At 36.6% G+C, this 24,606-nt stretch overlaps 1 protein-coding gene across 2 annotated transcripts in view; it reads right to left on the bottom strand.

Moving 5' to 3' along the window:
* NBAS (NBAS subunit of NRZ tethering complex) overlaps nucleotides 1-24,606 on the bottom strand; it is a 390,381-nt gene that overhangs the window by 269,743 nt on the left and 96,032 nt on the right. For both annotated transcript variants that reach the window (XM_015111744.3, XM_077960110.1), the window contains exons 17-21: nucleotides 24,187-24,338; nucleotides 23,472-23,612; nucleotides 23,139-23,217; nucleotides 17,510-17,614; nucleotides 17,024-17,160 (exon numbers count right to left, since the gene is read on the bottom strand). In XM_015111744.3, coding sequence (XP_014967230.3) covers nucleotides 17,024-17,160; nucleotides 17,510-17,614; nucleotides 23,139-23,217; nucleotides 23,472-23,612; nucleotides 24,187-24,338 — 614 coding nt within the window. The remainder of the gene's footprint in view (nucleotides 1-17,023; nucleotides 17,161-17,509; nucleotides 17,615-23,138; nucleotides 23,218-23,471; nucleotides 23,613-24,186; nucleotides 24,339-24,606) is intronic.

Here is a 24,606-nt window from a genome sequence, read left to right as displayed (position 1 = left end):
GAGAGTCTCCATCTCTTAAAAGAGAGAGCGAGGTGGAAAGTCCTAAGCTATTAATAAAGAAGCACAAAGGCTGTTTGCCCTGAGATACTGCTGCACAAGTCTATTGCAGCCTTTTACAATCATGAGTTCTTTGAGTCTAGGCAAAATTACACTGCAGACAGGCATACAATCACAGCTGAAGAAATGACTCTGGAAATGAAGAGGGAGAGGTTCTGATGTCAGTTCAACAGAATGTGACTAGGAAGACAATGGTGTAGCTACCTGCAGGGCAAGTAAGTCTAACACACTTCTAGTGTTGATGAGGTTCAAAATTAAACTAGAGTTAGGTAGAGAAGGGAAACAAAACATTGAAGAATTTGAAGAAAACAGTTCTTATGATTACTAATATAGATTTTTAACTACATAACATTCATTCATTCCACAAACCTTTATTGAGCAACTAAAATTTAAAAAAAAAAATACAAAGGTATTGCTCCTGCCCTCAAGAAACACAAAAATAGGCCAGAAAATAGATGCTATAATAATAAGTTGACAATTGAGACACAAAGTGCCACTGGTATTCAAAGAGAAAATGACTCAAGAGGCAGAATGAGATCCAAGAGTCCAAGAATGAAGTGGGATACATGTGACTGTTTCTTCAAAAAATTGTCCATAAATGTCCTTGAGAGAGAACACATGGCACCAACTCTCCCCAATGCCTGCGCTGACAGTGAACCTCTGGGACAGCAATTTGGAAAAAGAACATCTCTGGCTCTCAATATATTACAGCTTTGCATATTTGTTGTTAGCAGTAATGAAAAGTCCATGTGTTAAAATAGACTGTATTTCAACTACATTTCTAGATCACTTTCTGTAATTTTCAGATTAAGGAAAGCCTTTCACCTGTTCCTAATTCTGAAATCCATTTAATCAACTGCATAGAGAAGCTAACCTTATAGTACACACCATGAGGTGGCTGGTGGAACTTGTATTTTGATTAAATAAATCATATGTTATGGGAAAGGACAAAAAAGGGCTCCATGACAACAGGGATAAGAACTCAACCAATGAGATGAACAAAACTACACAAAACAGATTAATAAAAGATCAGCTCAGGAAAATTACTTTAAAACACTAAAAGAGAACTTCTGCTTTGAATAACAATAAAGTATGGAGTAACAGGAACAGTACTGAATCTCTTCAATTAATCTAAAAAACCACCACCACCACCACCAAAAATAGACAGCAGGACACCAGGCACTGCAGGATAATGACGCTAAGGGAAGGGAAAAAAGCAAAGTGGGCCCAGCAGTGCCCTCGCTCACTGCCTGAAGAGAAGTGACAGGCTGCAGCATAAAAAAGGGAACTCTAAACAAGGCCTGGCAGGCCTTCTGGGCTGCAGAGACAGAGTTTGAAAGTCAGAGAGCCAAGGTAGCTAGAATTTACAGACAATGTATCAGAGAAGAAAGAATGTGCACTGAGAAAGAAAGCTCCAAAAATCCTGGGAGGGTTCCCTCTAGTCATCGACTAAGCACCGCTCAGTGCGTACCTGTGATGAAATCACACAAGGATGGGGAAAGAACCAAAAAAGGAGCAGAAGGAACATCCCCGGACCTCCCATAGGGCCAGGAATAGTTCATGTTCCCATCAGCCAAAATAGAAAAAAGTAGTAATTTGTAGGGTATCAGGTTTTATTATTTTTATTATATATTACACATTTTATTTTATTATTTATAAGAATATTACCTCCGCAGGAGAGCAAAATTAGCCTTAGACTAAAGGCTGCGCTGTTCCCACTAACAAGGCTAAAAGGTAAGCCTCAAAAGCATCAAAGTTTTTGAGTAACTGTACCCCAGAAAAAAGCTTCAGAATACTTTCAGGAATAAAAAAAAAAAAAAAAAAACCACCACCAATGACATGAGAACAAGAGGTACAGAATATTAAAGACCCAAATCAAACTTCTAGAAATGAAAAACACAGTCTTAGAGATTTAAAAAAAAAAAAAATACACTGAAGGCATCAATTATAGACAAGTCAGAAGAAAAGAACAGTAAATTTAAGGACACAGAAATTTAAAAATCCAAAATAAAATCAGTATAAAAAAGAACTTTTTTAAATGGGTTGTAAGATATGATCACATGGTCAACATACATATAATTGGAGTCCCAGAAAAAAAAGTGTGCATATTGGGAAGGAGAAACAGGGAAGAGAAAAAAATATTTGAAGAAATAATGACCATAAATTTCCTAAATTTGGTGAAACTCTTAAGTCCATAAATCCAAGGAGCTTGATACCAACAACAAGAATAAACACAAAGAAGAACACACCAAGGCATATAATAATAAAATGGCTCAAAACTAGTTATAAATAAAATCTTAAAAGCTCCAAAGAAAACAAGACACATTATGCAAAGAGAAACAAAGACAAGAATGACAGCAGAGTTATGCTTAAAGCAATACAAGCCAGAAGACAGAAGACTAGCTCCAGTGAGGTACTAAACAAGTACAACTGTTAGCCTAGAATTCTATAGTCAAAAAAAAAAAATCTTCCAAAACTAAGCAAAGACTTCTCCAGAGACATAAAAGCAAAGAGAATTCAACAACAGCACTGCAAGGCATGCTAAAGGAAGTATTTCAGGCAGAAGGAAACTGACACCAGATATAAATTGTATCTACACAAAGCAATGAAGAGGACTGGAAATGGTAAATATGTGTGTAAAAACAAAATATGTTTTCAATTTTTAAAAATTACTGATTAGAGCAAAAATAACAAAAATGTATTATGGAGTTCATAACGCATGCATCTAAAAGTTAAATGTATGGCAACAATAGTACAAAAGCCAGAAAGAGGAAAATGGAAAAATATTATTGTAAGTTCTTACATTATACATGAAGTACTACTAAACTATCTGAAGGCAGATTATTATAAGTTAAAGAAGTCTACTATAAACCCTAGAGCGACCACTAAAAAAAAAAAAAAAAAAAAAAAAAAAAAAAAAATCAAAAGAAAGTGTAACTAACAATTCAACGAAGGAGATTGAATGTAATCATAAAAATAAATCAAAAGAAAACAGATAAAGAAAAAAGGGGAAACAATGAAAAATTGAGACAAGTAGCAAACAGATATCAAAACAAATACCAAAAATGGGACAAGTAGTAAACGAACACCAAATACCAACACATGGGACATGTAGTGAACAAATGAAAATATCAATGGGACAGTAGTAAACAAATACCAGTTTAAAACATCAGCTTTATACTGAACCACATTGAACCATGCCTGGAATACAAACGTTAAGTCTCAGCATGCCCATTAAAAGCTACAGATTGCCAGACTGGATAATACAGAAAGATCCCATTGTATGTTGTTCATAAATAACACACTTTAAATTGTTTTTAAAAGTCAGTGTACATCCAACATTAGAAAAGCAAGAAAGGCATCTGACTTGAAGGACATGAGAATTTCATCACTGTTGAGAGGGAAAAACAGTTCTTTATGTTTTCCCAGAGTTTAGGTAAAATAATTCTCTTGAACCACTCCCTGTGATTAAGAGAAAAGGCTAATGTGCTGTGTTAGAAACCAGGGTAGCGGCTCTCTTGGCTCTCTGGAGTGAGATGGCTAGAAGATGGTAAAAGGAGAGAGCACGAGAGATGCTGGTAATATTCTGTTTCTTAAATCTTGTTCACTTTGTGAAAATTCATCAAGTTGCACATTTATGATTTGTTCATTTTCCTGTATCCATAATTCAATTAAAAGTGAAATTTAAAACCTCAACTTCATTTGATGCAATGCTCATTAAGCACTTTATTAGTAATTTGGAAGCTCAGGTACCTCACACCAGGAAAGGGGCACTGTCTCAGATAATAAATCCAAGCATCAGTGTTATCAACAAGAAATATTCCTGTCTTAGTCCATTTATGCTGCTAGAACAAAATACCTGAGACTGGGTAATTTATAAAGAACGGAAATTTATGTCTCAGTTTCAGAAGCTAGGAAACCCAAAATCAGAGGTTTCGTGTCTGGTGAGGGCCTAGTCTCTATTTCCAAGATAGTATCATGTCGCTGTGACCCCCAGAGGGGATGAAGGCTGTATCCTCACATGGTGAAGGGAACAAAACAGCAAGAGAGCACTTCTTTCTCTCAAGCCTTTATAAGGGTGCTGATCCCATCATGCGGACTTGGCCTCCCAAAGGTCACACCACTTAATACTGTTGCACTAAGAATAAAGTTTCAACATGAATTTTGGAGAGGGCATCATCAACCGAACTATAGCAATTTCCTATTATAATTTTCTATTTTGTTCATTCATCTTCAGCCTTTTGCAAGCCTAAAATTATAAAATTAAAATTAAATTATAAAATTAAAATTAAAAGATACCTATAATATAATCTATATTCCCATCAACATCTACAGAAAAAATTGCTGCTGCCACTCCTACAACCATATCCCCTATTATCACCACCATTACTGTCTAATGAACACCACTTATATGCTAGCAACTGTGCTAGATGATGTATCTCTTACGTTACTTAATCATAAATACCTCTACAATTTCCCATTTCACACTTGAAGAAACTGAAGCCAAGTGACTTTCCAAAAATAACACAGCTAGCATGTACTCACACAAGATGTACGTCCCTGTTTCTGATGGAATGCACCACTCTTTCCAGTATACCATACTACTACTTCTCCACATTAAGTATGTCAACACCATATGCCATGTGATCCCAACATGCATATATGTCATGGATTTTTTTTCACAGTTCCTATTACATGGCATCTAAACTTTTAGGATTAAATGCAATAGGCACACACTGAGGACAAAACTTTTCTTAAAATAATGCATGTCTTGTCGACAAAATACGATTTTAATTCTTAGCAGAAGTTTCTTCTTATAAATGCAATACTTAAACAGGCTTGCCTATATCAGAAATTAGAAAAAGGGTTTATTTATATGTTAATTAAATATAGTGTGATAAACACACATGGCTGTTACAGACAAGTTTTACATACTAATTAAATGTGGGACCAAAAAGAATTATAGGGACTATTTACCTCAGGCAATAAAACCATTCAGAAGATGTTACGATCTATGTAAGAATCATACATTCTGAAATTATTGGTCAAGGTTTTTAGAGTTTGCAAGAAAATGAATAATGAAATAAAACTCCATGAAAAGGGTATCATTTGGTATCTGACTCTAGTAATAGCATACTTCTTTTTAAGAGAACACATTAGTTTAAAAAAAAAAGACTCTCTCAAAGATTCCTTAATTTCAAATAAAAATGGAAACTGCAAATTATATTGTTACATTAAAAACACTGGAAAATAGTTACATTCGCACTAAAACAATAATAAAATTAAAATTATTTATTAAAATAATTCCCTATTTCAGAACCTCTTTCACTAATGCCTCTCAAGTTTTTTGCCCTAAAAGCAAAATAATCCCTTTCTGCTTATCTCATGAACATGCTATGTGAACTATATGTGAAACATAAAGTTGGTAGGTACACTTAAAGACAAATGTTCCATACTCAATCATGAGATGTTTGTTGAATAAAAGAGGAAATGGGTTAATTAATTAGTACACCTTCATTTCCTTAGGACTCCCCAGAGTACCAGATGCATAACAAATATCAATGTCAACATACTTCTAAGGCCCCAAAAAACTACTCTGAAATAATACTGACTTACACCTTCTTAATCAGAGAGCTCGCCTTAAAGCCTTTTTTTTTCTTTAAATAGGAAGATAAGAACTCATTCTATCAAGATCTAGAGTGCCCACAGTGCCAGGAGACATGCAAACCAATTACCCCTACCACAGATCCTAACCCTGTTCCCAGCCAATAGAGGCTGTTAGGCCTTTCTTAGCTGATATAACCACAAGGTTATTCCTGGATTCACAAACTGCCAGCACATCCCACCCTGTTAAGTACTCTGTGGACTCCTCTCTGTGGACAGTCACCTCAGAAGGCCAAATACTTTTTCCAAGCCCGAAATATAAAGCCATTTTATTGTTCTTTCCTCATAGCAGCTCAGAAATAAACTGCACATAGGGGAATTGAATTTTGATTAGGTAACTAATCAAGTTTCCAATGTTAAAGGGAAAAGAAACACTTTTATGTCTCCCTGGAGAATCAAAAAAGTAAATGCAATGCCCTAATCTTTCCATAAATATTTCATCATCCAGTCTACAGTTTAGGTGATATTTTATTACCACAACAAAATTAGGGTAGAACTAGAATACCAAATGAAAATTACTTCTTTTTAAATTTCAGGGAATACAAAAAGAAGTAACAGGACTAGGCTATATAAAAGCATAAATAAAGAGAGATTCATCTTTGTTTACCAGAAATACGCTACACTAATTCATTTTCACCTAACAAGTTAATTGGGAATATGTTTTGTACTCTGTGAATAAGCAATATGATGCAGACAAAGCCTCAGTATGTGAAATACTTTGGATTAAATATACACTCAGACACTTCTTTCCTATTCAAATTTCCCAACATCAAAAACATACTCAATTTTCAAGGTCTAGATCCAGATCTTATCTTTTCCAGTAAGGCTTTCCTGATTCACTTCCTTTGCAACAGAAAGTTGCATCTCTCCCATCTCTAAGCCTATCTACACTCCTCATATAACGCATTTTAAGATAGTTGTATCTATCTTAAAGTTGTATCTAACCTGTCTGATCTTCCCCACTGATGACAAATTTATCTGTGGACAGGTACCACATCTGATTCACATTTCTATTTATTTACTGAATCAAATATAGTTCCTTTATATGGAACACAAGTATTCCCTAAATATTTCTGAAATAATATAAAATTTATATGACTCACACATTTTCGTTAAACTGTTCTTTCAATGAAAGTGAAACAATATAAAGCAATTTAGAAATGTTTAAACTTATTTTTCTTTTTTTCAGCATCAGGTTCATTGTTGATGCTTTCATTTTTAAATGAGTTTACATGTACTCATGATTAATTATAAATTTCACTCAAAAGAAGGTTAAAATTCAAAAGCCAATAGCTGCTTTGCAAGAAACATTAACATTCTTCTTATGGAAGACAACTTCCTGGAATATCCATAAAACTATGAAACGATACCAACAGTAATTGATTCTGGGACTGTCTGGGAGAAAAAGATAATTTACCTTCTTTTATTTATTTATTCATTTTAGAGACAGAGTCTTGCTCTGTTGCCCAGACTGGAGTGCAGTGGTGTGGTCACAGCTGACTATAACCTTGAACCCCAGAGCTCAAATGATCCTCAAACCTCAGCCTCCCTGGTAGCTGGAACTACAGAAGCGTGCCACCATGCTCAGCTAATTATTTTTATTTTCTGTAGAGACAGGGTCTTACTACATTGCCCAGCTAGTCTCAAATACCTACCCCCAAGCTATCCTCTTGCCTTGGCCTCCCAAAGTGCTGGGATTATAGGCATGAGCTACCACATCCAGCCAATTTACATTCTAAATTGAAAGCTGCCTAGAGTCCATTTTGATGTCAAAAAAAAAAGACAGTTCAAATTATTTCATTTCTGGAAAATCATAAACTAATGTAATTATCAAAATATCATCAACTTAAGCCTTAAAATATAGTTAAAAGTAGACTTCTAACTACCTTTCATTTGTGAAGAACTGGAATAATATCCTCTGATCTTTTTAAAGGTGAGTTTCTTATTAATGATTTAAATTATAAAGTGAATCAATTTGACCTATATAAAATTTGTTCTACTGGAAATTTTAGTAATATGAATATTGATGTTTTGTTTTCATATCATAAGTTTTATGCTGCTGTAATAACATAAAAATTCTCCACGTTTGCCTATTCAAATCCATGAGTTGTAAAATAAAGTATCAGAAGACATACTAGAAGTTTCCTTCAGGTTGGATACTCTCTTTCTCACCAAAAGATGAAGAAGAGGTTCTTCAAAGGGGTTCAGGCAAAAATAGTGACATAATCTCCCATGTCAAACTAGAGTTTATCTCCATCCTTCACAGTTTTGCAGCATAAACAGAAACATGACCCACAGGTAGAAACCACTCTAAATCTTATTTAATCTTAATATTAATCTCACCAGAAGTATATCATACCTTGAGGACATTACGCTAAAAAAAACAAAAAGTCAATAAATGACAAGTACTGTATTTCCACTTATATGCCATACCTAAAGAAGTTAGATTCATTAAGATACAAAGCTGAAATGTGGTTGCCAAGGGCTAGGTGGGAGGATGGGGAGATGTTTAATAGGTATAGAGTTTCAGTTTTGCAAGATAAAAAGAGTTCTAGAGATTGGTTGCATAGCAATGTGAATGTACTTAACAATATTGAACTGTACACTTAAAAATAGTTAAGATAGTAAATTTTATGTTAGGTGTATTTTACAATTCAATATTTTTTAAGATAAAACTAAAAGTGTATTATGGCCAAATGGTCCTAATGGTCCCTATGCTCAACTGAGTCAACAAGATATAAGGATACAAAGTGTGATTTATGAATGCAAAAAAGATGTATTCGCTCTGAATAGGATTGTGGAAGAAGATAACTAGAATTATGTCCATGCTTACAGTCTGAGAAAGTCAACAACACATTTTCTTTACCGATTCAGTTTCAAGAAAATCTTATTTAGTTTGTCACACTACCTTGCATTTTCTAAATCTGCTCACATAATCATTTATTCATTCAACAGTCATTAACCATCATTTCATGTATGTACTATCTTCACAGCACTTTACTAGGAGATATGTGTTAGTGTTGTTATTTTTTTTAAAAAATTGTCACAGGATACTATGACCTCTGCAAACAGAGTAATACCCTCCAAATTGGTCACCAGAAGGCCCTCCAGTATGGGTAAGTGACAATGACTCATCAGTAGGGAGAAAAGAATGCCAGACTTCTTTATCCAATGATACTCCCCAGTGAAAAATGGGAATTGGAAAACTTCTGGAGACCCTGAATATCCTGTTGCACCATCAAGTGGGGCAGAGAGCACAAAAGGAACAAGGCCCAAGGAAAGCAGGAACGACCCAGGGTTAGCAAGACAATAAAGTACCAAAGGCATCAGTTGAAGCATGTAGAGCACAAAGAGGTCCTAGGGAAGAACGCTTCTGCCAACAGGATTGTCATACAATTTGTTACACTGTTTTGCAACATTGTTCTAAATGAAGGCAGGGGACTGTGCTTTCTGTGCTCTAGGAAAACAGCAGTTTCTGAAGATGGGGACTAGGTACATATTGAAGATTAAGTTGGCATCCTATGTGATCTAAACCACTGCTGACCTAAAATTGTTCACTCAATCACTTTTTATTTTTAGCCTTACTGATAAGCCATAAAATTACTGTGAAACCAAAGGTCGGGAATAATTAGAAGATAACAGATAATCCATGCAATCAAATTCAGAAACACCGAAAACATATTTTCATACTTTACTCAATTACAGTCCATCTGCATGTTACAGCAGGCTTTTCACAGTCAAACTCTCAATCATCAAATAACCTAACTAAACTTAGATACAAGCAAGCAAATTGCCAGATACTATAGTAACAGCTTTTCTTTTCTTTCTTATTTATTTATGTATTTATTTATTTATTTTATTTATTTTTTTTTTTTGAGACACAGTCTCTCTCACTCTGTCGTCAGGCTGGAGTGCAGTGGTGCAATCTTGGCTCACTGCAGCCTCCGCCTCCCAGGTTCAAGCGATTCTCCTGCCTCAGCCTCTGGAGTACCTGGGACTATAAGTGTGCGCCACCACGCCCAGCTAATTTTTGTATTTTTAGTAGAGACGGGGTTTCACCATGTTGGCTAGGATGGTCTCGATCTCTTGACCTCATGATCCACCCGCCTCAGCCTCCCAAAGTGCTGGGATTACAGGCGTGAGCCACTGCACCCAGCCTAGTAACAGCTTTTCTAAGAGGGCAAGAAGAATCAACAGAGATTCCATCAACAGAGTTTTTCCACTTATACTATAAAATATTTTAAATACTGCAATATTTCAAATATACTAACTATAATTCAATATTTTCTTATTGATTCTGGAGATAATCTAGGAATATAAATGAGTATCAATTCTCATTGTTCAGTAAACATATAATTGTCAAAGAATTTCTTAATGAACAGATATGGTAAAACAAGAGTTTCTTTCCAGATATTGAAAGTAAAGGAAGTCTACATGCAATGTGGTATCCTGGACTGTATCCTCAAACAGAAAAAGGATATTAGTTTAAAAAAAAAAAAAAAAAACTGTTAAATCCAAATAAATCTGCAGTTAGCTCACAGTACTGTACAGTCAGTTCTGCTATAATGTTTTAAAATGCAAATTTGTTCCAATGAATGGATATATTAGGAAACAACTTAAGTGTAACACAAATTTCCTAATTGCTGATGCACAATTTCATCTTTCAGAAGCATCAGGTGAACATGGAAAACTGCCCCCTGCTGAACCAAGCCACGCTGGATTCCGTGTGCATGTACATTCCTCAAACATCTACCAGCTATTTCAGTTCACCAAGTGTGTGAGAAGCAACTCCCATCCACAGCTAGTGTTACAACTCTCCATCAGATTTCTGATCACCCTCCTTTCTCCACTTTCCAGTGGCTCACAAACTGCAACTCTTCTGATACCCAGCTTCCATAAACAAGGTCTTATCCAGGTATTTTTCAAGGTAAAGGGCCATATTTTAGTATGTAAGTATTTCTTAACCATTCAACACACGTAAAACTATGCTGCAATTTTTTTTTTTTTTTTTTTTTGAGACAGAGTCTCACTCTGTCATCAGGATGGAGTGCAGTGCATGATCTAGACTCACTGCAACCTCTGCCTCATGGGTTCAAGCGATCCTCCTGCCTCAGACTCCTGAGTAGCTGGGATTACAGGTGTGTGCCACCATGCCCAGCTAATTTTTGTATTTTTAGTAGAGATGGGGTTTCACCATGTTGGCCAGGCTGGTCTCAAACTCCTGACCTCAGGTGATCTGCCCACCTTGGCCTCCCAAAGTGCTGGGATTACAGGCGTGAGCCACCGCACCCAGCCTATGCTACAATTTTTGTTAGGTTACTAAATATGTTCCAGTGAGCAAACTTCTTCAGTACTATACCATTAATCCCCTTTTCTCATATGCCCTGTGGTTTTCACCAAATAATTCTGTATAATGCAATGACTTTTAGGAATTCATGTGTCACGTTATAGCAGAACGGACTATTCCAGTGCTAATTTCTAATTCTGACAAATATGCTGTGGTCATATAAGAAGAAAAAAAAAAAACCTAGGTGAATAGCATATAAGAATTATCTGTGTTACCTTTGCAACTGTTCTATATACATATTCCAGTAAGAAGCTTAAAGCAATAAGTATATGAAGTATATAAGCACATAAGGCCAAGGCTTCAGCATGGGATTCTGTAGTAATAATAATTGCTAACACTAAAGTAACACTTAGTTGGTGCCAAGCACTTTCCTCAGTAGTTGACACACATTAACTCATTAATCATTCTCACAACACTATGAAGTAAATACTATGAGCATATCCATTTTACAAGTGAGAAGACTGCAGTGCAGTTAAGAAACCCAAGATCACAAACCTAGGCAGCTAGATAGTCAATGCTCTTACTCCTACGCTACACTATTTCAACAGACAACTGCTCACAATACAATTTTAACCAAATTGTATTCATCACTCAGGAAATATTTTCAAATAGAAAAAGAGCAAAAATGAAAAATCTAAATAATCTTTCTGAAACATGCTATAGGCACCAAAACATACCCCACTGACAAAATGTTTCTTCTAACAGAAAATCTCTATTATCTCAAGTTGTGGAAGCTAACAAAGACTGTAAGAAATGTCACCTTTGTACTTTAAAACAGCCAACTAGAATATCAAATGAAAACATTTTATAACAGTTACAAACTCAGAATAGGTGGCTATAAAAAGATGCATCACCTATGACAGCAAATGTAATTTCAAAGCTTTATAAAACTTGCTCACATTTCATCAATGTCAAATACACATGATGATTTAAGACTGACAACATAAAACACAAAAATAGCACATAATTTAGAAGTTTCCCAGCTTTCATAATCATAAAATGTGTTTGAATCGAAAGTGGTTAATCAAATGTTGGTTAAATGTCAAGGCAAAAGTTCTGCCAGTGGGATCTCAAAACAGAGCAGGCAATAGGTCAACTTGGCATAACTTACTATTGTTTTGCAAAATTTAATACAGCTTGAACTCTAAAATCTAAAATTCTACCTGTCCTTCCATGTACTTAATTTGTGGTCCCTAAGTCACTCATTCATTCAAAAAAATACTTCCTGAGCTACTGGTTTGTACTAGGCACTGTTCTTAGTGCTGCAGCTACATTCGTGAGCAAGAGGCAAAGTCCCTTCTTTATGGATCTTACATTCACCCATTCATTTATTCATTCATTCAGCAAGTATTTAATGAGTGCCTACAACATTCCGGGCAATATTCTAATTGCAGGAGATAAGGATGGAAACAAAACACACAAAATCGCTGTCCACTGGAGCTGCTATTCCAGAAGGGGAAACAGACAATAAATAAGATAAATAAGTAAAACACAAATTAATTAGATTACTATATAATAAATGCTAGGAAGAAAATAAAGCAGAGAAGGAAGATTTAAAATAAAAGTAGAATTTTAAATAAATTCTTAAATAGGAAGGCCAAGGAAGATCAGATAAAGTAGAGAAGACAAATAACCATGTAACATATTAGGAGTAAGTACTATGAAGAAAAACAGAGTATAGGCAGAAAGTGAGGGCAAAGTGAAGCTTATATGAAAAATGTGGTCAGGGAAGACCTTTATGAAGAGATTAAGTTGAGTAGAGATTCAGAATGAAGTAAGAGACCCAGTTACAAGATGACACAGGAGAAGGGCACACTAAATTAAAAAGACCTAGGGCAGGAGCAGGCTTGGCAAGGTCAAGGAACAGTCAGAGGCCTGTGTGGCAGGAGTGGAGAGCGCAGGGGGCTCTAAGCAATCCTCCTAACAGCTGGCTGAAGACCGCACAGCGAGACAGGCATTTGGGGAGTCATACACGTAGAGTCTAGTGACTTGTTTCAATTCAAGTCACTAATTGACTTGAAATCAATTCAACAGATTATTAAAAAGTCATTATTACTTGCAAAATATAAGTGGAGGAGTTAAAGAAAAGAGCAGAATGAAACAGGCTGAGCCACTGAGCAATGTACACTCTCAGAAGAAGAATAAGGCACACACATGGAAAGCGAACAGCCATCCAAGACAGTCAGGGAATGTCAAGGTCATTTTATTAGTTTTCAGCATTGCTACTGAGGAGAAAAAAGAAAAGAGCAGAATGAACTGCAATTACTTATTTAGGGTATGTTTAACTTTTCTTTCTTCCTCGTTTGACAGCATGATGCTGTAACAGGAAGTGCTACTGCTTTGTAAAGCATCCCTGATCACTCCTGCTGAAGAGGAGCTATGCTCTACTCATCCTCAGTCCCTACCACAGCTCCAGGCACGTTTGAGGTGCCCAGCCAATGGTGCGTGGAAAATGGAGGAAAGCACTCACGCACCAACAAACAGGACACTGCTCATCTGAACTAATGCTTCCAAGTGATTTGAAAATGAATATCAAGTATTCAAAGAACCCTCACGATGGAAATAATTTTTATAAGTATATCTTACTGCTCTACTTGTCATTTAGGGTAAAGCTTCAATTAGAATAAAAGAGTTCCATCCTTAACGATGGGTTGAAACAGCAGTTGAACCCTTCAGGACCTCGGTAAACACAGACCTGGGCTTCTTCCAGGTTAGCAAGTGAAAGTCCATCTGCACTCCCTGCAGGATACTTCAAAACCTCTTTTTTAAATGACACAAGAGGACCTAATTTATGCAGTCGGCAAACATTTTCAGTATACTCACTATACAAGCGCCACCCTAACTGGGATCTGAACATAAGGAAGAGATGGTCTCTGTCTTTAAGAGCTAGTCTGGTATTTATGAGAGAAGGAAATGAGGGAGAAAGGCAGAAATAAGTATGACTAAAACACAATGTAAAAGGTGTTACACAATGAAAATAAAGAATTATGAGAGTATTGGGAAAGGAGTAACTTACAGAAATCCTCATAGAAGAGGTTCTGCCTGAAGCACAACTGTGATTTTGCTTTGCAGTAACTATGATACGGTTTAGATGTTTGTTCCCTCCAAATCTCACACTCAAATGTGATTCCCAGTGCTGGAGGTGGGGTTTGGATGGGGGGCAACTGGATGTGAGGGCAGATTCCTCATTAGTGGTTCAGCACCATCTCCTTGGTGATGAGTGAGTTCTCACTCAGTTAGTTCCGGTTAAGAGTCTGGGACCTCCCCCTTCTCTCTCTTGCTTCCCTCTCACCATGTGAGGGCGCCTGCTGCCCCTTCACCTTCCGCCATGACTGGAAACTTCCTGAGGCTCTCACCAGAAGCAGATGCCAGCACTATGCTTCTTGTACAGTCTGCGCAACTATGAGCCAATTAAACCTTCTCTCTTTATAAATTACCTCAGGTATTTCTCTGTGGCAACACAAACAGACTAATATAAACCTAAATTATGAAAGGACAGAGATATTATTGTAACCTATTGTTCATTCTATTTACTACTATAGAAAAAAAATAGTATGAAAGACTTTCTTGAGAATAAAGGTTAATTTTAAAAAACTATTTTTTCCAAATGTGTTTAAAAATGAGCATAACTTAAGAACTCATAAGAAATCAGTCTCTTCAAAGTTTGTCTAAACAACATATCCCCAAACAATGATTCAAAATAACATTATATTCTTTTCATCATACCCTGCTGCAATAGGGTATGACTAAACTATTGATCACAATTTAAAATGGTTCTTGTGGCAGGCCCCATAAAGGAACCACAGGGCATTCAAAGGTAGTGTGGCATTGGGTACTGTGCAACTCTTTTGCAACCAACTTTCAAATTTCAGGTTAAAATCAAATGCTTATCTAAGCAATCATCAGAAAACACTGACAATAAATGCATCCAAATCTGAGGAGATGGGGGAGGCCCTTCAGGGTGGTATGGCCTAGACAAATGTATCCAAATCTAAGGAGAAACTGCCTTTAAAAAAACCGTTGAGACAGTAGCCCTTTTCTCTATACTAACAATTTACAGTAGGAAAGGTAATTTCCATTCAGATTAGATTCATTCTGCAAAGAGGCGGAGAACAATAGATATAATTATATTCTGAAAACATGCATAAAATATATTTATAAAATATCATTTACATTATCCTTCACTATACAGATCTAAAATTATTTGAAAATGAAAAAAGCATCCTGAGCTTTTTCTTTTTCTTCTTTTTTTTTTTTTTTTAGACAGAGTCTCGCTTTGTTGCCCAGGCTGGAGTGCAGCGGCATGATCTTGGCTCACTGCAAGCTCTGCCTCCTGGGTTCACACCATTCTCCTGCCTCAGTCTCCTGAGTAGCTGGACTACAGGCGCCCGCCACCACGCCTGGCTAATTTTTTTATATTTTTAGTAGAGACAGGGTTTCACCATGTTAGCCAGGATGGTCTTGATCTCCTGACCTCGTGGTCCGCCCGACTCGGCCTCCCAAAGTGCTGAGATTACAAGGAGTGAGCCACCATGCTCAGCCCTTTTTCTTGATTTTTATCAAAACAAAGAGTTACTTTTCAAGGACTAACACTAATGTAAACTAAGGAGTTTATAATATATTCTCAGTGCTTACTGACCTACAACTTAAAGTAAATACAGGTTCAAATTCTGGCTGCACATATATAGATTTCAGCATGCTACTAAACTTCTGTAAATCTCAGCTTTCTGTAATAACAGGATAATACCAAAATTACTTGAAGACCAAAAATAAATAAGTGCCAAATACATAGTAATTACTCTATACATGTCGACCATCATCATTAATACCCATGCCTAGAAATAGGATATTGAGTGGAGGCAGCAAGGGAGGAATGAGGAAGCCAAATGATCCCCGTAATTTGAATAACATCTCTTAGCACCGTAAGTTTCCAGTAGCTGAAATTAGTAAAAATGATTTCAGTCAGAATTATCTTAACAGTGCACTAAAGGGTACTTTACAGTATACTATAGGTAGCAACCAGATATAATAATTATCAATTCTGGTGTTACTAAAAATATGCAAAGTGAATAAGACAGGGACTGTCAACCCATTTTAAAGATGAGTAACTCAAACACAGAAAAGACAAATCATGTAGTTAACCATTGAGCCACACTTACTAGTGGGCTAGCTCACCACAGGTAAAGGTTCACACAAATGGATGTGTCATCTTACTCTTTTGTCTTCTGCCTCTGTTCAGTAACTGACCTAAGCAAGGTATGCTCAGCCCTCCTGTTTTCTCCCAGGTGCCATTCAGGTCTGGGGCAAATGGCCTACCTGTTTTTGAGTTATCAGTGAGACAAATGTACTCCCTCTCCTTTATTCTCAGGAACAGAAGACTACCAGGTGGTAATACAGGGACTCAATGGTTCCAGCACAGGCTTTGACACTATATCACATGCTGCAACCCAATTATCAAATCGCCGTAAACTGAGAGGAGGAGCATTAGTCTAGTGGTAAAGCAATATTTCAGTTTCCCATTTGTCTTTTTGCCTGTGGTATTTCCTATGAAGACAGGGTTGCTAAGCAAAGGAAGATGCAGTATCCCTGGGTTTCTGGGTCTTCCCATCTAATACTGTCAAAAACACACTTCAATTTCTAAAAGATACAACTACCTCAGGCATACATTATCCTAAAACCTGTTCTTAACCAGAAAACAGTATGTACTAAATACAAAGAAGTAAGATCTGAAGGCTTTCAAAAAAAAAGGAAAAAATTGTGCTTGTTAAGGTAATCCTGTTATGTTAGAAACACTTTGGCTTCAGGACCATTTACAATAACTTAATTTTTTATCAGGAAAAAAGTTTAAATATATTACATTAAAATTATTATTTTTTTAATTTTAAGGTGTTCAGCATGACAAGAAATTATCAATATATAGAAAGAAGGTAAAACTCTGTTAACATAGTCACATACCAAGCTTCAGGCAGCAAAACAGAATATTCATGTGGAGAAGTGGTCTCTGGAAAGTTGGAGAGAATCGCAAGGCGATGAGGAAGCAGGTCGGAGCCATGATAAGTAAACAGAATTTCTAGAGCTTGTACATTACTTTCCTGTACAAAAGGCAAGGGGTAAGTTTCTAATGTAAATCTAAGAAATAAAGGAGTGATTTTATATGACAACATTCAAAAACTAACTTTGTCATGCAGCTCTGATATGAAGCACTTTGAAATGACCCTGGTTTTTCCTAGCCTATATCCTGTTTCTCAATCTACGGCTATGAAAATTATTTATTTTTAAAACTCAGAATGATGGATATTAAATTAAAATTTTCCCTACACTTATTAATATTAAAACAAAAAAGAAAATGCAATATATGCACACAATAACATTAACTGCACAGCTCAAAGATTTAGAGAGTGTTAATAACCATAATTATTTTATTTACCAAAAGCAAATTACCTGAGCATAAGTTCTAGCTGAGAGAACAATATTCTGATTTCTGAATTTCTTAAAGAATTCAGCATCATATCTCTGTTCAGATGCATGAGGCACTCCTAGGATTTCCTGAGGGGAAACAGTGATTTAATGAAAAGGCTTTTAAATATGGGTGACAAGAAAATATCAAAAACCTTTACAACTCTGCCTGCCTAAATAAATAAGGCCTGAATTAATTAATTCCAACCATCAATTGTTAACTAAAGTACCACATTTGCATTCTTGCCTTTATTTTGAAAAGTGCTATATTAATAAATGTTATTTTTTTTAATCCAGAAGTAAATGAAATAGGCAGTAAAAATTAAGTTAATTACATTAGGACAACCAAAATCAACCACTGGGTAAAAATAAGCAACAGTCATGCATGACAATGTATTATGAGCACCTGAACCTCTGTAGGTGAACTTTAATTTTACCACTTCTAGGGTGACCTATGTCAAATGCAGATTGAACCATTCATTTATTCAACAAATATTTACCGAATGCCACTCACCATGTGCTAAGGGAACTGTGACAGGCACTGTGATACAATGAATAATACACTTTTCCCACCCTCTAAGTAGCTTAAAATCTAGGAATAGGTGAGGGGAAATACTCAGTAAGGTGCCACAACTAGTTCTGGGAGGACAGAGAAGTGGCCCACAAGCTGAAACATAAAAGACAACGAGAAGTTAGCCTTGGAATTGCAAGTGTAGGTCTCCCCACTACAAAGTACGACTTAGGGCTCATGTCCGCCATGTTTAATACTGAATCCCAGATTCCTAGCACACTGCCTGTCAGTATTATTCTGGCCACATTTATAAATAGTCAATAAATATTTGTTGACTGAATTAATTTACAGAGACAGGAAAGAGAAGAATGAGGAGATGTGGAGGAGGTGAGGGAGGGAGGAGGGAGGAAGGAGAGCTGAGAAGTTCACCTGTAGATGGGTTAAGTTGGCAACTACGGCACGTCTAAAAGGAGCTACACAGTGAGCAGGTGAATACACAAGTCAGGAGTTCTGGACTAAGATGTGGGTTAGAGATATATGGCATAGGGTGATTAATACGGAAGTATTATTCCAAGGGAGATTAAACAGAATGAGTTTGAAAGAGCCTGAGGAACAACATTATTTAAAGGATGAACAAGGAAAAGGGAACCTGCATCTGAAAAGTAGATGGAGGAACAGTCAGAGAAGTAAAGAGAAAAAGAATTTAATGCATACTCATGGAAACCAAAAGAAGAAAAGTATTTCACAAATGTTCTAGCCAGGCGCAGTGGCTCACGCCTGTAATCCCAACACTTTGGCAGGCTGAAGTGGGAGGATTGCTTGAGCCCAAGAGTTTGAGAACAGCCTGAGCAAGATGGCGAGAACTCACCTCTACAAAAAAAAAAAAAAAAATTAGCTGGGCATGGTGCCATGTATCTGTAGTCCCAGCTACTTGGGAGACTGAGATGGGAGAACAGCTTGAGCCCAGGAAGTCAAGAGTGCAGTGACCTATCATTGTGCCACTACACTCCAGCCTGGGCAACAGAGCAAGACCCTATTTCACAAAAAAAGCTCTCAGTTCCTTGACTCCTCATGCATGACAATTATTTCCTCTATTTCATCTCAGTTATACATCCTGTCACAAAACCCTGGATCTCTATCATCACCAAAAGACACTGTGTGAAACACTTCAATGTCTAGCCCCGACTCTGTGATTACCGCACCTAATCTTCCTACTCACACACTAAGTGGCATTTCAACTACTCCTCAATCTCACAGAGGCATCCAATCCACTCACTCTACTTCTTTGTTCACTTTCCATTTCCCCTCAAAGTCCCTCATTCCTTCTAATCAGCTTAAAGTGCCTGGTCCATGGCTATAAAAGGGCTTCTTAATCCCTGGCCTCTTTCCCTTTATTGCATTCATCCAGCAAATCATTCCCTAACCAGTCAAACCCAGCTATGATCTCTGAACACAAGCTATGAAGTCACTGAAGATAAGTCACAAAACCAAGCTGACAATTCCCATTTTAATTTCAAAACCTCAACCTTGCTTGGATCCTCATTCAAATGAATCAATGCAAAAAAAAAAAAAAGCACCAGGAAAATCTGAAGATAAAGTAAGTATCAGATGTTATTAGGGAATTACTACTAATTTTGTTAGAAATAATCATATCATTGTGGTTCCAGTTTTTTAAGTCCTTCTTAGACATACATACCTAAATATTTAAGGGTGCAATAAGATATACGGGCTTTGCTTTAAAATATTCAGTGAAAAAGGGAAGGCAAGAGTAGAAAAATGGAGAATAAAAGACACACATAACTGGTGCATGCTGAAAATGGTTGGTGCTGAGCAATGGGCACATCGGGCTCATCACACCACTCTTCTCTATGCTTCTTTGAGTGACTGAAGTTTTTTATAATAAAAAGCTAAAAAATTGATAAATTCCAGGCAACATGATTCAAACAGATAATTAGTGCTGCTCATCCACGCTACTACATTTCCCGAAGAAGTTTTATTTCCTAGTCTCTGTTAGGAACTTTTCCACAACTGTCATTCTTTCTCGACCTCCAACACCCTATTCCTCAGCCCCTGTTCTCAGCGGAAAACCCTGCCTTTTGTGGACACTATTAGATGAGAAATTCCTCATTTTTCCAACCCACCAAAACTACAAACCTACCTGTATCTGTAATAAGATTTTCCTTCCTTCCAGTTACAGCAGAAAGAAACATAGCTCTGCTCCTAAAAAGCCTCAAAATCCCACCGATGCCCTGGATCCCATTCGTATTCCACTTCTATAATCATGCAAGTATCCTCTCTTTCTTTTGTTCCATAAAATCCTCCTCACCCTCTACTATTCATTCCCATTAATATAAAAACAATATTTCTTCCTTCTATTCTAAACACCTGCTATAGATACCACCATCTTCTCTGCCCCTCTTCACGGTCAAACTTCTTCAAAGGGCGGCCCACAGCCACAGTCTCCTCTCCTCTCCTCCACTTTTTGTTCTTTCCTAAACGTGCCCAACCTCTGATAAAAATTCAATGCAACTACTTACATGGCAGGAGACCCTTCCAAACATGACCACAAACTATTCTAACCATACTTCCCACCTTTGTTCTGTGCCACCCCTCACGCTCCCCATCCTGTACCCTGACTAGCTTACTTACTCAACAGCATGACACTTGCTTTCATGCCACTGGGCCTTTACATGGCACACTGATTATCAGCATGGGCTACCCATCAGAGAGACCTGATTATGAGTCCTTGCTTCCTACTTATTTGGACAAATTACTTACCTTCTCTAAGCCTCAGTTTTCACATCCATAAAACTGAGAAGATGACAGTACCCATCTCATAAGACAACGGCTGACAAATAGTTAAGTCCTCAAAAGAATGTGTTGGTATTTCTTAAGGGTATTCTCCTACCTACTGGTTCTTGCAATAAATATTTACTGAACCCTTCAATGAGCCAGGAACCATTCAGAGCTCAGAGACACAGCAGCAAACAAGACAAATCTCTAACTGTAAGGAGACTCCATTCTAACATCCCCCTTATGGTCCTCCCTAGCCCCTGAAATCTGCCTTCCTTTTGTGAAAGGCTAGCTATTACTTCTATGTGGAGTCGTCTCAGACATCCCCAGGAAGAATTTGACATTTTTCTTCATTATGTTCCCTCATCAATTCTCCATACCTTTCTTATCAGCATTTAATGTCTATACAATGTGAACTCCATGAAGACCATTCCTTGTTCCTTTCTCTACCTCTCGCAATGGCACAATATCTTGCATTGAGGAGGTACTCATGTCAAATTTAAATGAATTCATTTTTATCTCATTTATCACAGTATTAATAAAAGAAGCCATGTCCTGTGATTAAAATGCAATGCCTATCTCTACTACTATCTAATGGTTAGCTATTACATCTGAATATTTTCATTACTAAGTTTTAACATTGAAATTCATCAAATTCACCTACTTTTCAAGAATTTTGCAGAATTCCCTAAAAACAGTAAGCTCAACAAATACTTTAAATGTTACTGTTACAGTATAATAATAAATATACTTACTACTGTCATATAGGGAATAGCAATTAAAAAATTAAAAAATAATGAAAAAAATTAACTGGATAGTCAAACTGAACTTGTAGGCACTTTTTAAAAAAGATATCATTAGAGAAACTAAGGCTAAGTATAAAAATAATTGTATCTGTACAGACTTCTGCAATTCACAACTGGCTTTAATATATTACCTCAAAACATCACAGAACTCAGGCATATCAACATGATGTGTTTTAAAGTAATGTGATCATCCAACAGCCAAACGAACTGTATCTATAAATGAACCTACTAAGAATGTTTCGTAACTTGTTTGCAATGATAAATGGTAATGATATAGTCATTACCAATGTTTTTTTAATAACCACAGCCCTCTTTCAGTATTTTGTTTAAAAACATTTCAATTATATTAGCAGGATGGGGGAATCGAAGGCTTCTGCATTTGCCTGCATGGTCAGACATTCTTGGGACAAGCATCACATTATCAGATGTAACATACAGTGCCTACTGTGTGCCAGTGCCAAGAGCCGAGGGGCACACACACAAGGGAGGCAGAACACAGACTAAGAAAGTAACCTCCAAGTGAAGTCAAACTTTAAAATGAAAAACTTACCTTAAAATCTAGAGAACTGCAGCTACAAGAGTCATGTAAGAAAGCAATCTAACCTACGTATATTTACTGAAATGTGGCTGACTTACACTTACACTTTAACAATATCTAAGTTGGTCTTAAACTACAGAGTGCTACTGAAATGCCCAAGATGGGGACATCTATGTTTGTGTCCCTGAAGACCCAAATGTGAAGTATACTGTTTTTAAGCTCAAATACCTAACTTCAGCCCTAATTAGGATCAAAGGTGAATCAAGTAAATTCAACCCACTAACAAATAATTAAAATAGGCCAGGCGTAGTTGGCTCACACCTGTAATCTAGCACTTTGCGAGGCCGAGGCAGGCGGATTGCTCGAGTCCGGGAGTTTAAAACAAGACTGGGCAACATGGCAAAACCTCGTCTCTAAAAAAATACAAAAATTAGACGTGTTTGGTGGCATGCGCCTGTAGTTCCAGCTACTCAGGAGGCTAAGGGACGAGAATCGCTTGAACCCAAAAGGTGGAGGTTGCAGTGAACTGAGATCATGCCACTGCACTCCAGCCTGGGCAACAGAGTGAGATCCCATCTCAAAAAAAAAAATCATTAAAATAAAATGAGTCAGAAATATTCACATTAAAACCTAGTATATACTGAAATCTGGTATGGAAAAGAGTTACGTGCCATTATCTTAAAATCAAAATATAAAAGTAAATGAAAAAGATTATGAATCTCGAAACACAAATGCACTAAAATGGCTAAGGCACTTCTATTCCCTAGTCTAACAAAACAACTTCTGGCTTTCGCAATCTCTAATTTTTACCAAAACTAGTATATAAGAGAACCTGCTTCTGTAAGAAATCAATTTTTCCCAGAGAAATAGTTCTAAGGACCAAGAATATCCGATATTAGGGCAGCCATAGCACTTATAATGACAGATAAAATGAACATAATTGGTTTGATAAAAATTATTCCTTACCTCATATGTTGCAAGTCGATCTAAGTAGGTTAATAATTTCCGTCTACAACGGCAAAGTTCCTTTTGTTCCAGTGTCAACCTGTTTTGAATAACTATATTAGGCCACTTATATTTACACAGAATTATTTCTCTAGGAGTTACAATGAAAATTATTAATACTCCATTGAGCCCAAAACTCATGAAACAGTTCAGAAAAGCACAAGGGTAAGATAATAGTAAGTACATTTGATTTAAGTTGCTGAAATAATTTGGACTAATTACTACACTAGTAAGGAACACACTGAAATGACTATTTTAAAGAAAGTATCAAATGAACAGTAACAAATCATTTACTTGGAAAATTTCACTAATTTCAGTAGTTCCTGTCTCTTCTTGAGCTCCTTCTCCTTTTTATTCTTGGCAGGCTCTTCATCAGGTGGTGAAAGTTCTTCATAGGAGATATTGTCAATGTCTACTTCACCAGGTAATGTAAATCTGCAAGTATAAAAGAACAAATATATTTTCATCATTTTTAAAAACTTCATGCTGTGAAAAGCTTTCTCCTATTTTGACTGATTTAATTATTGATTTGCACAAAAACAGAAGGAAGTATTTGAAAAAAACTTTTGCCATTGTAAACAAAGTGATCATTCATTATATCCATAGATGGGCAAAAAGTCATCAGTAATTATCACAAATAGAAATCTAAAAATCAAGAAAATGAAAACTATTTAGGAAGAGATGTGGGGTTACATTCATTCAATGTAAAGCAGCCTATGCAGAAAATGTCCAGAGTTTGCTATGTGAATCACTTCTTCTTAAGGTCTTCAAATGGTAATCATGTCAGTCTCATTTTAATTATTTACTTCTCAGATATATTCTCATATTTATATTTTTTAAAAAGTTCCAAATGCCTGATGAGCAATGACTTCAGATAAGAAAGTATTGATCAAAAGCAACTGCTTCAGTAGAGAATAACTTAAAGAAAAGTTTACCCAGTCCAATGTCTCAGTACAAAAGTTCTCACAAAGTCACTTTTACTTTGAATCCAATTCCTTCTATAACCAACCTGCCTTCATCTGCTCCTTTCCCTATTGCTAAAAGAGCCTCCAGGTCTGTGCCTTTTAATCCATACTGAAGCAGTTCTTTGGCAGCATCCACATTTTCAGGAACTCTTTCCAAACACTCATGGAGAACCCAGGATCGCTTCTTTATTTTACTCTGGATATAGAAGAAGAAACAGAGGAATTAAAGAATCCATGACATCTCACAACACATTACAACTGCCTTCAGAATTGTAAAGCTATATCTAATTACAGCTATTTAGGACCTTGGCCACAGGGAGCTGCTAGAGGAACTCAAAAGAAAAGCAGCCAATTCCCTAATGGTGATTACAACTGGATGCAGGGAGTGTGAGTTTACCTGCTTGCTTTCTTCCTCTAATGAGCTACACAGAGACAGAAAGCTCAGGACTCATTTTTGGTAATAT

The sequence above is a fragment of the Macaca mulatta genome, chromosome 13, assembly GCF_049350105.2.
Source record: "Macaca mulatta isolate MMU2019108-1 chromosome 13, T2T-MMU8v2.0, whole genome shotgun sequence".
Lineage (NCBI taxonomy): Eukaryota > Metazoa > Chordata > Mammalia > Primates > Cercopithecidae > Macaca > Macaca mulatta.
Note: the sequence above shows the minus strand (reverse complement) of the source record. Positions and strands in the feature narration are given on the sequence as shown.